General features: G+C 32.9%; 1 protein-coding gene across 24 annotated transcripts in view; it reads left to right on the forward strand.

Annotated features, from left to right (window-relative positions):
• Positions 1 to 14,485, forward strand: part of BCAS3 (BCAS3 microtubule associated cell migration factor) — a 483,031-nt gene that overhangs the window by 94,520 nt on the left and 374,026 nt on the right. For all 24 annotated transcript variants that reach the window (XM_014552809.2, XM_032498340.1, XM_032498338.1 and 21 more), the window contains 2 exons: positions 4,240 to 4,347; positions 7,550 to 7,627. In XM_014552809.2, the coding sequence (XP_014408295.2) occupies positions 4,240 to 4,347; positions 7,550 to 7,627 (186 nt within the window). The remainder of the gene's footprint in view (positions 1 to 4,239; positions 4,348 to 7,549; positions 7,628 to 14,485) is intronic.

The raw sequence follows: 14,485 nt of genomic DNA on the forward strand, positions 1-14,485 counted from the left end.
ATTAATTAGGTTTATCTTAAAGTGAAGTCACAACTTTAGGTTTAAATGTCAGATGCAAGCCTGTAAAATGTTAACCCATTTGAGCTCTAGGAATCTAATAAAGACTCATTCTATATACAGCTTTTGACATTGCTTGGTGTATAGTGGGATACAAAGTAAAAGCTTGTTTCTTGCCTGTGTGTTTTAGTATAACACGCGTCCTTTCTGTTTTGGGGCATGCATACTGCTGATGTTATGGAAAGGCTTTCTCATCAGCCTACCCATGAGGAAAATTAAGATTGTCTTGCTCTGTCCCAGGGAAATAGTCAAGGCTTTTAAAAAGAGAGAAAACAGAGAACAAAAGGACATGTCAGGCGTGCACACAACTGTGCTATTGGCAGATAGCGTGACTCCTTTATGAATGTGTGACTTTCTGAAAACTCTTATTTTTAAAGAATTATCTTTTTCTTTTAGGCATTGAATAAGAGGTTTTTTTTCCATATATAAATAGAATTTTTAGTTCTACCACATCTTGTTCAGTCAACTCTAAACTGAGCCTTCCTAGCATTTGTTTTGTCTACTTCTATTGAAGGTTTTCTGCAGGAAGAATCTCAGTTGTGACATTGTATGGATGCCAGTGAAATGATCAGAATTCAAGTTTCTAGTGTACCGTAGCTATAATGAGCTGCTAATTGAAGGCGACAAGCTGTTTTTTCCCTTCCCAGTTGGTCTGGCAAAATGTTAGATTTCATTCATTATTAACTCGTTGCTTCTCAGCAGAGGACCGGATTAATTAGTTGGGAACATTAAGAAAAGAATTTTTGCCTTGTGTCAGTTTTAGAGATTGAAGTCCAGGTTTCACTAGATTTTCCCCCAGATTTGCCGGTTGTGTACAGTTGTGTAAGTACCTACCACAGTCAAGACATGGCAACATTTCTGTCACACTGCAAGTGGCATCCAACGTGCTCCTTTGCCCACTATAGCTTCCCCCTCTTCTCTGGCTACTGGCAACCACTGATCTTCTTCCTATTATTAGAGTTTTACCTTTCTAGCTTTTCATTGAAAGGGGCCCATACAGTGTGTAGACTTCCTGTCTGGCTTTTTTTTTTTTTTTTTACTTCTTAATAGTTTTGAGATTCATCTATATTGTTCTATGGATGATTTGTTCTTTAAAAGTTACTGTGTAATATTCTGTTGCATCAATACAGTACAGTATATTTATCCATGTACTCACTGATCGATGTTTACCTGTTTTTGTTATTAGGAATAACAAGTTACCTAGGTGTGACATATATGTTGTATGTATCATTATTATTGAGGGACAAGAGTTCTTTTTATATTCTGTCTATAAACCCATTGTCAGGTATATCTTTTCAAAATATTTTCTCACGATATGGGGTTTGCCTTTCATTTTCTTATATCAGTATTAAAAAATGAGTTCTGTGTTGTGAATAATATCTACATTCATGCTTCCTTTTCCTTGTTTTAAGAAGTAAAATTTTCTGCTATATATTCTAGAAGCTGTATAGTTTGGTTCTTATGTTTTCAGATCTGTGATCTGTTTTGAGTTAGAAGTTAGGAAACAGTTTCTTTTTTGCATGCAAATATCTAATTTTTGATCAACATTTGTTCAAAAGACTATCCTTTTATCATTTAATTATATGGTACCATCAGTGAAAACTAATTGGCCATACATGTGAATTTATGCCTCTCTATTCTGTTCCCTTGAATATAGATCTAAGTGTATGTCTATCCTTAGACCAGTATTATATATACTATCTTTTTTTATGAAATGAGATATAATTGACATATAATGTTTTTAGTTTACGTGTACAAAATAATGTACAGATGTATAATATTTGTATGCATTGCATAATAAAATAAATCTTGAGTTATGTCCACTTATTTCTTCTGATGAGAACTTTTAAGATCTACTCTCAGCAATTTTTAGATATGTAATAAAGTATTGTTAACTATAGTCACCATGATGTACATTGCATTCCCAGGACTTACTGATCTTATAAATAACTATACATTTGTACCTTTTTACTATCTTCATCTACTTCATACCCTAACCTGACCCTACCTTGCCTCTGGAATCTACTAATTTGTTCTTTTTATCTATGATTTTCTTAAAACAAATTCCACGTATAAGTGAGATCATATTTATTTGTCTTTATCTGGCTTATTTCACCTAGCATGATGCCTTCAAGTTCCATTTATGTTGTTGCAAATGGCAAGATTTCCTTTTTTATGGCTGAATAATATTCCAGTGTGTATATGTGTGTGTCCATGTGCCCATTCATCAGTGGGCACTTAGGTTGCTTCCATGTCTTGGCTATTGTAAATAATGCTGCAGTGCCCATGGGGATGTACATATCTGTTTGATTTAGTCTTTTTATTTTCTTTGCATAAATATCAGAACTGGGATTGCTGGATCATATGGTAGTTTTATTTTTAAGTTTTTTGGAAACTGTATTGTTTTGCATAGTGACTGCACCAATTTATATTCCCACCAACAGTGCACAAGGATTCCCTTTTCTCTGCATCCTTGTCAACACTTATTTCTTATCTTTTTGATAGTAATATTCAGCAGGTCCGAGGTGATATCTCGCACTATATTAATTATTGTAGCTGAATAATAGGTCTCATACAAATCAAGTCCCCAGGTATGTTTTATAAATTTTCATAAAGATTTAAAAATTAGCATGTCCTTGTTGAATAGGAGTGGTAAGAGCAGACCGTTCTGCCTTGTTCCTGATCTTTTGGGGAAAGTGTTAATCTTACACCTGTGGGTTTTTTGTAGATGCCGTTAATCAGTTGAAGAAGTTCTTTTCTATTCAACAATCTTTTATTTCTAGAATAATGCACATCTGGTTTTGTATTGCTGGATTTGACTTGCTAATATTTTGTTGGGGAATTTTTGATGTCTGTTCATGAGACATAGATATCTGTAGTTTCTTGTGAAGTATTTGTTTATTTTTGAGATCAGGTGTTACTGGCCTCATACAGTAAGTTGATAAGTGTCTCCTCTTCTACCTTATGAAAGAATTTGTGTAGGATATATCTAAACTTTTTTGTTTAAATGACTGATAGAATTTACAAATGATGTCACTTTTGAGAACTTCCTTATAAGAAGTTTTAAATTATGAGTTCAGTTTCTAGGTTTAGTTTATTGAGATTGTTTTACTCACTCAAGCTGATTTCTTGTTATATTTTATTAACTCCCTCATTCCACTTCCATTGGATGTAACTTGCTCTTCTTTGCCTGTTTTCTTAAGGTGGAAACATTGATCTCTTTATCTACTCCAGTGTCAGGAACACAGTATCTTAATGACTACACCATTATAATAATATGTCTTATGTGGAATGTATGCATAGAATGAGGTCTCATTTCTGGTAGATTCTTGATTAGGGTTGAACTGTATCAACTTAGAGAGTCTGTCAGCCTATACTTCCATTCATTTTGGCCTTTTTTTGGATTTCATTTTGTTCTTTTTTTGTATAAATGTATTGAAATATTTCCTTAGGTTTATTTCAAGATATTCAGCATATTTGTATCTTTCACTTCATAATTGTCCTCAATTTGTAAAAAGCACACATACTGTTTTATCCAGTGACCTTGGTAAATCCATATATTAATTAACAATCCATATTTACAATTAATCCACATATTAATCCATGTATTAATGGTTTATCTTTCTTATGGGATTGTCTGTATATATTTCTACCTAAAGATTTGTGTTGTTGGGTTTTATATTTGTATAATCAAATTCTCAGCAAATAATGACAGCTTTACTTCTTCCTTGTAGTAATTTCTTATGCATGAGACCTTCTGTACTATGTTGAGTAGAAGTGGCCATAATGAGTATTCTTGTCTAGTTCATGATTTTAGGGTGAAAGCTTTCAGTGTTTTACCATTGTATGATTGCTAATTTTTGTTGGTTAGTTTTAAGGTTTGTATCCTTTATCAGATTAATGAAATATTTTGTATGAACAGGTTTTTAATTTTATCATATGCTTTTCTGCATCTCCTGAGATCGTCTTATGATTTCTCTTTTCTATAGTACTAATTTGGTAAATGTTTCATTTTTTGTTTTTCTTCTTCTAATTTGGCATTTCTGAAATGAGTAGATTGGCCATATATGTGTTTTTGGTACTTCCAATCAATTTGCTTATGTTATATTAAGAAGAAAATGTAGAGTTTATTTTATTGGCTCTCCCACTTTTTTAAAAATAATTTTTTCTTTTCTTTTTTAGGACAAGTCCACCGTACTGTTGTGTGGATCTCTATTCACTTCGTACTGGGGAGATGGTCAAGTCCATTCAGTTTAAAACACCTATCTATGATCTCCATTGCAATAAAAGGTGAGCATCTTTTCATGGCATTCTTGTGCAAGATAACATGACTCCTGTGCATGTAGACCTTTACCAATATGATTGACTTTGATATCATAATAATAAAAAAGTCACTAATATGCCTTGTGAATTCTGCCAGATAGAGTAGCTCTTAAGATTTCTTAATGAATGTTTTCAAACTTCCCATCTTGTCCCATTAATAGATTAAAAGTGAAATGGGAAAGAATAAAAAGTATCTGAGGAAACATATAAAGGTTAAATATTGCTTTGAGGAACCTTTTACATGTATAATAACATAAATACATATGTTTGTGTATATATATAATGTATGTTCATCTTTATGTTTACTGCTTTATGATGTGAAATGTACTTTTCTTGGTAGCATTCATCAAAATAAAGCATATTTTTGAAATATAAAAAAAGCTTTTAAATATTCTTATTCTTTTACATTTCACAATGGACCTAAAAGAGGGACAAAATAGACTTATCTTCTTTAAAATCAATTTATTAAAATCTTAACAAAAATATTCAGACCTAGTGATAATGAAGAATTAATTTATATAACCATAGGACATTAGAGGATAAAAGGGCCTTAAGATCTGTTTTTAAAAAAGTTTTTTTGTTGAGAGGAGATAATTCAGCTCATTGATTTATTCTTAGAGGAGGTGCTGGGGATTGAACCCAGGACCTCATGCATGCTAAACATGCACTCTACCACTTGATCTATACCCTCCACCCTAAGATCTTACTACTGAACAGTTTCCCTTTACATTTGAAAAAACTGAAGCCCCTTGATGTTGAATGTCTTATGAAGGTCATGGATGCAAAATATAAATCTTTCATCTCATCAAAGAGCAAACACATGGAACATGGAAGACAAAATATTTTATGCTCTGCCAATAAAGTAAATTTTATAGCAGAAGACTCTCAGGCTAAATTTTAAAGAGATATTTCGAGAAGTGCTTTAGAAATGTTGAACGTAAAAGGGTAAAGACATACCTGATAAATACAAACTAAAAGAACACGTAGGCTTTGATACTAATGATAGATATACTTGAATTCAAGTATAAAAATATGAGACAGGACAAAGAAAATTTGTTCAGCAATAGTGTGCAAATTCATAATGAAGATCTAGTTATTAAGCATGTTTACACTTCAAATAATATCAGACTCAAAATTGACATATGACGTAGGAGAAATAATATTATTTCTGGGATAATGTGATTATCCAGTGATACATCAAATCGTTCAAAATCAACATTACTATATGGAACGGTCCAGTAGATAATATATTTAACCTAGAAAACTATAACAATAGCTCTTCTTTTTAGTGTCCTTTGTACTGAAATAGATTACCTATTATTTAGCCAAAGAGAAACTTGAACACACTTGAATAGAGAGGTAAGTTCAGCAAGATTTTTAGATCATAATTTACTTGTATAAACACAGTGAAGTTTTAAAATAGTATTTCTTACATTGTTTTTTAAGACTGTTACAAAGTCTATGAAGGGCAAAGTTGTTTTTTTTCCCTCAACTCTCCAGTTCTTCCAAGTATTGCAAATCACCAAGTATTTCTGGTGATGCCCATGAAAATACAGTTTCAATTGACTTCTCTAACAGCAAATATTTTTGTGTTTATTTCTTTTAATTTTGGCCATGAAATAATGAACACATTTAATGTTTTATAGATATTAATTACCTTGAAAATTAAGAAAATTCATAGTCATCAGTGTAGTCATCATAAGTAAAGGAATGATTGTGAAACTTGTGTAAAAACAGATGCAAGAGTGGTAATACGAATTATTAGTGGAAAGTGGAAATGAAATTCTTTCGATTTTTTTTTTTTTGATATAGCAAAGGTTTGTATTATACCTGCATTTTTTTTTAAAAAGAAAAACTATATGAAGTTACGTTCCCACAGAAAAATCTGTTCATTTGGATACATTGTACATTTCTTGGGAATTGATTTTCCAATTAGAAATTGTGTGAGTTCAATTGTGTAGAAGATTAGAGGAAAAGTTATCATGTGGATTTCAGTCTGTTGCATAGAATTTGCTCTATAAAATGTCACATCTGATTCACAAGATTTCCCTGGTTAAATTTGCTTCCTGCCCCACCCCCCCAAATTAGCAGTATGGTATAATTAGTCTTTTAAACTTACCAATATTCATAATACATTAAACCTTCTTTGGCGAAATCATTTTTTGTATTACTGTGTTTTGGGGGAATGGCTGCTGTATTATATGAAAACTTCATCTCTGATTTGTCTTTTTTGCACTTTCTCTCATTGAGTTTGTCACCTTATTATGGATCTGATGATTGGTTGGTTTCTTAAATACTATGACAGAATCATTTATTATGTATTGTCAGCTGTGTTAAGGATTTTGTTCTGCATCTGGTAATGAACAAGATTAATAAAGCATGCGTGTTAAATAGAACATTTTAATTTTTTCCCCATCCGTCATTGACATCTGTTGCTTAGTAGGTTTATCTCCCCCAAATTTGGAAAAATAAACTGTGTGTATGTTAAATATTTAAAAACAGTTATAAGGAGCAGTACTCTAAAATGTGGTTTATAAAATAACTTCATTTTGGATACATTTTATTTCCAAAAATTTATAATTCTTTTCCTAATTATTTATGAATCTTGGACTCTGGGAGAAAACATTGTTCATACAGATTCTGATTCATTATTTTAGTCAGAAATGACTCATTTCACTGAATAGCAGTTGTCTGAGCGTCCTTCCTTCTTTTTCTTTTTTCCTCTTGTGTTGGGAAATTCAGCAGTCTTTTTAAGTGACAGGTTATATAAATCCATTTTATGTTTAATTCCATGACTTTGAGTCAGCAGTGGAAAAACATTTTTAGTAAATAGCCAGCAGTTCATTGATCTCATACATTCTTAATGAAGATAGATTCATTTGACTTGTAATGAATGAAAATAAAATTTTACTTTGAGAAAAATACTTTTTCGAGGTGTAGTTTGTTCTCCTGTCACTTTTCTTCCTCAATCTTGCCTATCTTGATTATATTAAGGATTGTGTGGGGGGTTATTTTTACAGTTAAGAAGCAGATGTTTCTAGCCTAAATGTAAGAAGTGTTTGATTTTTAAAATTGCTTTGGTAGATATTTAAGTCTAGATTATTTAACTTATGATTCAGTTTATAGGATTTCACATTAATCTTTTATGTTTTTTTCTCTCTAATTTTAGGATCCTTGTTCGTAGTTTTGCAGGAGAAAATTGCTGCCTTTGATAGCTGTACTTTCACGAAAAAATTTTTTGTCACAAGTATGTACCAGTTTGATTTATTTCCTATCATATGCATCGAGTTTATACTACTTGCTTGATAGAATCAGGAGACTGATTGGAATCATAACATTAGTATTTCATGGTTATTCAATCACTGTATTTCTCTTTCTGTGGAATTCTTGTTTAGTAATATAATTTTATGGTTTATATGTTCAACCCCACAACACATTTTCTTCATGTTACTAAGGAAGCCTTGTCGTATACGTCAGTTTCTCCTTGAGTAGTTGTGATTAATTTAGGTTCATAGAGCTCTGTTATATTTTAAAAGCAGTTGCTGAATTATATAATTAACATAACATACTGTGGACAAAACTGGATTATCTCTTTCCTTTCCGCCTGCCTCTCCTGACTCTCTGCCTGGATGTGAAGAAATAAGCATAGAATCTGGATCCAAACACACACACACACACACACACTCCATGTGTTGAGTACAGAGTAGTAGACATTATCCCTCTCTGATAGAAGCTCATGTTCTATATGTAATTGTATACATTGTAAAATATATTTTACTGTGTAACACACACATATATATAACACATAATAATTCATTGTGATACATAGTTTGTCATTTTATAGACTATGAAGAAGGATATGCCAGCTTGTCTCCTTGATGTTCTAAGATCTAAAGATGGATTAATGGAGAGCATGTTCTTTGAGATATTTTTGTTTTATCACAAAATCTAATGTACACCATTTACAAATTTATATTAGTATCTCTAGCACCTAGGACACTGGCTGCCACAATATAGGTGCTCATTAATATTTCTTGAATAAATGAGTGCATTAACCCACTTATCAGTCAGTTATGCTGATCAAAAATTTACTGCTGTTTTAATAATATTAAATACAGTTTATTAAACAGAAGTCTTCTATTGTTATAGCTATATGTTAAATTGAAAGTGGGGCATGTATTTGTTAACATCTTCATTCACAAATATAGTATATACATAATATGGTAAGCTTTGGTTATTACATGGCCTGTTTTAGCATATTAATTCTTTGTTCCTATACAAATCTTATATATATTGCATTTTAATTGTATCACTCATTAATTTAAATTAATTAAATTAATTAACACAGGTAGAGAACCTACCTAATAAACCGTGTATGAATCCTCCCCTTTCTACTAAGTGTGTGGGCTCCAGAGGAGTGAATCAGAGCAGAGTCTGGACATTTAAGCGTGGTTATGACACCAGGTTTTCCAGAGTATTTGTCTTTATGTCATCAATATTCTTCTGTTCTTCATCGTTAATCAAAGATATGCATGTCTTGACTTCTGCAAAGTTAGACATCTCTGTTGTGATTCCATTTCATTTTATAGTTTAAAAAATAAAGATAGCTCTTGCTGCTTCAGCTGAGTGTTAAATTGAGGAAAACTCTCAAACCGTTATTTGTTAAGATAGTTTATTTAAATGGCAACGTATGTTTTGAAATTTAAACCGTATTTAAATACTTGGCTGTACTGCACTGTGTATGTTAAAGTAATATTACACTTGCCAGTAATTTTCCTTCAATGAAATGAATGCTAGGATATAAAGTCAGTTGTCACAGCGACTAACAGGGAGTTAGTATATACAACTAAGTTAATAATGGAGATATTTATAGTGCATATTTATGTTTTTTTTTAGTGGATAGATAAACCGTATGGATTTTCATTGATTTAATACCCACCATAGAATTTTAAAATAAAAAGATTAAACTTTATTGTAAAGGAATAATTCAGAATAATTAGATTTGTGTATTAAGCTTAAAATAATTAGATATGAAGGACATAGGCTTTTAAGTGATTTTGATACATTGGAATGAGAATAGCTTTTCACAATACTCTGTTCTATTGGAGAAAATTTATAATAATAGTAACTTTTAAGCTTAGATGATCTAATTAAATTTTGCATAAAATCGTGTAGATGTAGCCTATATCTTTAATTGTATACATCTACTTATGAGTAAAATTTGTTTCTAATAACGTGAGTATCTGTCATTTAACTAGTGGCTAATAAAAGTGGATTTGTTTCAATGAAGGACCTACAAATAAGAATTTAAAAATACCTTCAGTACTGTAGGCTATAAATGGAATATATTTTTAAAAAGTTTTGTTTTTATACATTGATGATATCTGCAGCTTTTCTAGGAGAGTATTTTGCAGTCTGAGATTTTGCAATAGAATTTCGTTTTGTAATGTGACTGGGGTCAACTTACGGAAAATATGTAAAGCTTTTGAATCAATTGGCAGAATCTATATAGAAACTGGCACATTAAAGAAATTTCATATTTCCTGGGAGTCTTTCTGTACTTTCTCAATTAAACCATTTATGGTGGAAATAAGAGTGCAAATACCTTTAAGGAGAATAAGAGACAAGAGTATGTATTCTTAGTTTTCATCTTACTTGAAAGTATGAAGTACTTGCAGAAAGAAGTTGAATTTTTAGTCACCTTAAAATGGTTAAGTGTACCTTTGCTTTTCAATAATTTTGCTTATTTGATACATAGGTGTATGGCAAAAATATTATATTTTATTAAATTACTAAGGCCATTGATATACCATTTCATCTCCTATGACTTTTTATTTTAAGTTTTATTTTGGGGAATATAAACAATTATTTAAAGGAAGTAGTATAAGGAACCACCATGTACTTATCATGTAGCTTCAACAGTTTTCAACTTATGGACAATCTTCTTCATTTAGACCCTCCCCAAATTATTTTGAAGCATATCCCCGACATTATATAATTTAACCTATTGTCTAAATGGTAAGAACTTCCAAATCATTATTTCTGTATTACCAAATGATCAAAACGTTTATCATCTAAACTGAGGTCTTCTGATTTGCGCAAATACTGTGCTTGATTTAACCCTGGTCAGTAAGTATAAACTTGTACTTTTCCTTCTAACTGAACTCTCAAAGTTTTTGGCATAAAAAAAATCCTTCTTTATCAAAGTCCAGTGTCCTTGCTAAATCTTTATTTCTAGACTTGTATTAGTCTCAGTTCTTTGCAAGTGCTCTGTTGCTTTGTTTTCCTGCCTGAAATGACCCTTTCACTAGCACTCTCCCACCACAGTGTCTTAATCCTACGTGTCTTTCTGGCCCCAGTGTAGATGGTAGTTCTTAATTGAAAAATTTCCTGATCCCCTTAGCTGAAAACAACCTTAACTTCTAAATCCCCAAAGACAGCAATTTCCAAATCCTGTCCTCAGAACACTAGATATACCTTTCAACGTGCTCTGCAAATCAGGATTTCTGGTCAAACAGATTTAGGAAATGCTGCCTTCATCATGGAGGATGGCAATGGTGATTAGCTTTTAAATCTGTTTAAATTTATTTATTATATTTCAATATTTCCCAGATTTATTTGATTACAGACCTCTTTTTGTTACCTAGCATCCTTTGGGAATGCTTTTTTAACATGTAACCTCCGCCTCTGTTAACAATATTTACTTTCTATCTTATTGTATGTGTTTTCTGTCTACTTGTTCTATCCTTGCCACTAAGCTGTAAACTCCTAGAGAGCAAAGTTATTCTTCTTGACTTGAATTAAGGAAGTTAGATCCATCATGCAAGGTATAATAAATCCAGTATGTTCTAGCTAATTTAAAAATATTTCTGATGCTTATTTTTGCTTCTTATAATAATAAAACTTAATTTGCTAAAGATGAAAACATTTATCACCTTGTTTTCTAGTTTCAAAGCATCAGTGTGATTCTTTCCCCAGATGTTTATTTAGCCGTAATGGTTGAGAATGTAATACAACTCTGTCAAAAGTTATCAGATGAAGAGGAAAATTATTCATATAGGATATGTACTCATCTCTAGGGAAAGTGATACAGATTTGAGCTGGAAATTTACAGTGTTTTTTTGGTATTTAAAGGAATAAATATATGTATGCATATAAGAATGAGGTTTCTCTCTTACTATATCATATTGGAGTAAATCCAGAACTTTTCTGAAGTATGAGTTTATTTGAAAATTATGCCTTTGTGCTCAGCAGCTCTTGAGTATCTCTCCACTAACTGGATTAGTGTTTCCCCTTTCGGGAATAGGAACTTCTTTTTTAAAAGCTTTAGCAAGCACAAGAGATCAGTGGAGTTTGACAAAAATGAGTGGGAGACTGAGTTGTTATTACTCTTTCTTAATGCTTTTGTTCTTTCTTTTTCGGCGAATATTCTTTTAGGTCTTTGCCATGTAGTCCTAAATGCTTCCCTCTGTAATGCTGAGCCACTGAACAGTTGAGACAAGTATTAGTCTCTCTTGTATTCTGTGAATCGTTCTTGATAGGTAGAAGCGAGCTGGAGGGATCAGGAGGGTTTCTGTTGCTGCAGTCAGGTGCTTTATAGGTGGCGGGCAGCTTATCAGTACGTCCTGGTCAGGTGGCAGGGGGCCCACCAGTAGTCAGTTTTCAGTAATTTCAGATCCATTATGATTATCACTTACTCTGTCAGTGCAGTGTTTGTAGAATGTCCCTTGTGGTTTGGGGAGGTCGTGAAGTTTATTTAGTGTGGATTTTGTTAAATGTGTGTGTTACCTAAAATGTTGAAAATGGGGTAGTATAAAAGTATAGCTGTCACTTCATGGTATAAATAAGTGTGATACACTATGTACGAAAACCCAGTGATATCTTTTGAGGACTGGGTGTCCCGTATAGTTGTCTTACGAGAATAGGACTGGAAAGGGGAATGAGAGGGGACTTTTGGGATTCTGTAATGTTCTATTTTTTGTTTTGGGTGATGCTTTTATGTATGCATATGTTTACTTTGTTGATTTGGGTATTTCTTAATGTATATTATATTTAATTGCATAGTTTACATTTTAAAAGAGTTCGAAACATATCATCAACAACAAAAGTTTGTGATTTCTCTCCTCACACTCTGCATGCTGTTTATTGTAGAATTTCACAGCAGGTCTGCTCTAACCCTTCCTCTGTGAATACCCTGGCCAGTAGTACTAATACATCTTATTTCATACTTCCATTAAGAAGTGTCTCCTTCTTAGTTACATTATTTGACTTTACTTGGAAACCAGATTTATTTGAGTGATGTTAGGTTTGTAAGATTGATGATATTTGGCAAACATTTGCACGAAGAAATGTAGCTTCTTTTCTTTGAAATACAGCTTCACCTTAAGTAATTTTTACCAATATTTTGAACAAAATTCAGCAAGACCTACTATTTAAAGTCAAGGAACAAATGAAGCCATTTCCTAACTTGAGGAAGCTCTGCACTGCCCCGAGTCCCCACCCCTCAGTTCCTTTAAACAGCCTGAAACTTTTGGCAGGTTGTGTGTTTCTCTGAATTTGGCTCACCCCAGACACATAAACCACTCTTGCCTGCGACAGTGAGCAGGTACGGGATGTGGGACTGGAGGACAGGGGAGCTGGTGGACATGCATTGCCTGTGCCACATATCTTTTTCCATTGATTAGTTTCTAGTTCTTAAAGAACTTGTACCAAAGCCCATGCAGAGGGACAGATTCTTACTGAGGGTATTGTTTTGCTCACACAAGCGTTTAATTTCTAAAAGAGTTTGAAAAGCTCCTGGGTAACGCACTTGTGGGTGCCTTAGCTGTGTGTGCGCACAATGACGAGACTGTAAGAGAAGCAGAGGTAGTTGTGTTCATCAGAGAAAGCATCATGGGAATTGGTGCCAAAGGCTGGAAGGGTCAGGTAAAGAGAGCTGGTAGAGAACTGGAAAGGGAACACAGCCAGTTCGATGAGACAGGAGACACCTTTGTATTTGGCTGGACAGAAAAGGTGGCCTCGAGCAGCTGTCTGATGTGGAAATCCAAAACCCACGTATGATTAAGAAGACAAAAGACAAAGACTGATAGATGTCATTAGCAGTCATTTCCCGTGTGCTTAAATTGAGAGGTAGATATGAAGTCTCCAGAGAGACTAAAGGGTTGTATAGTAAGTAATTCTTTCCATTGGCATCTGTTTTTACTTTGAGGAAGGAAATTTATTCCTTACAATTCCAATGTTATTTCTTAGTGTTAAGTACATGTGTTACATTGCAAATGTAAAGAATGTATTTAAAGAATCCTTAAAATTCAAAATTATTTTTAATTTTGGAAACAGGAGCCTTTCTTTTTCTGTTTAGAAGCAAATTTGTAACGTTGATACGAAGTGATTGTCAAGTTAATGTGGCCAGTTCAAGTTAAAAGTCAGATCTATCCCCGTTCCCATCTGCATACAATAGACTGGACTGCCATGATGTTTTCATAACCCAGGCAGGGGAATGATATAAAGTAGACACTAAATAATATGTGTGCAGTGAACTAAGCCATGACTTTCCTGTTCCCTGCACATAATTCCCATGCATTGAGCCTTGGAATGGCAGTACTCTTAGATTCATGATGTTTCATAGACATAAAAATTAAATAAAAGCAAAAATCAGAAGTTTAAATTCAAAGCTCATAGAACCTTGAGAGTGTCATTAATCAGCTCTGAGATGGTCAAATAAATCTTTGAAGTGGTATTTAATATTTTGTATGCTTATATATATTTTTGGAGAGGGTGTTCATAGTCCTTCTTGAACTTCAGTCATTTTAAGGTCTTTTGTGACTTGTGTCTTTTACTGAATGTAGTTGATATAATTACATTTATTAAAGAGCAGTTTTACGTTCATAGCAAAATTGAGTAGAAGGTGCAGAAGTTTCCCGTATATTCTCATCCCCCCCATATGTATAGTCTCACCCTTTATTGCCACCCCCTACCAGAGTAGTACATTTGTTACACTTGATGAACCTACATTGACACGTATTTATCATCCAGAGTCCATAGTTTATTTTAGGATTCACTTTTGGTGTTGTCCACCAGTGGGTTTGGATGAATGTACAATGAGATA

This window comes from Camelus ferus, chromosome 16, assembly GCF_009834535.1.
Source record: "Camelus ferus isolate YT-003-E chromosome 16, BCGSAC_Cfer_1.0, whole genome shotgun sequence".
Classification (NCBI taxonomy): domain Eukaryota; kingdom Metazoa; phylum Chordata; class Mammalia; order Artiodactyla; family Camelidae; genus Camelus; species Camelus ferus.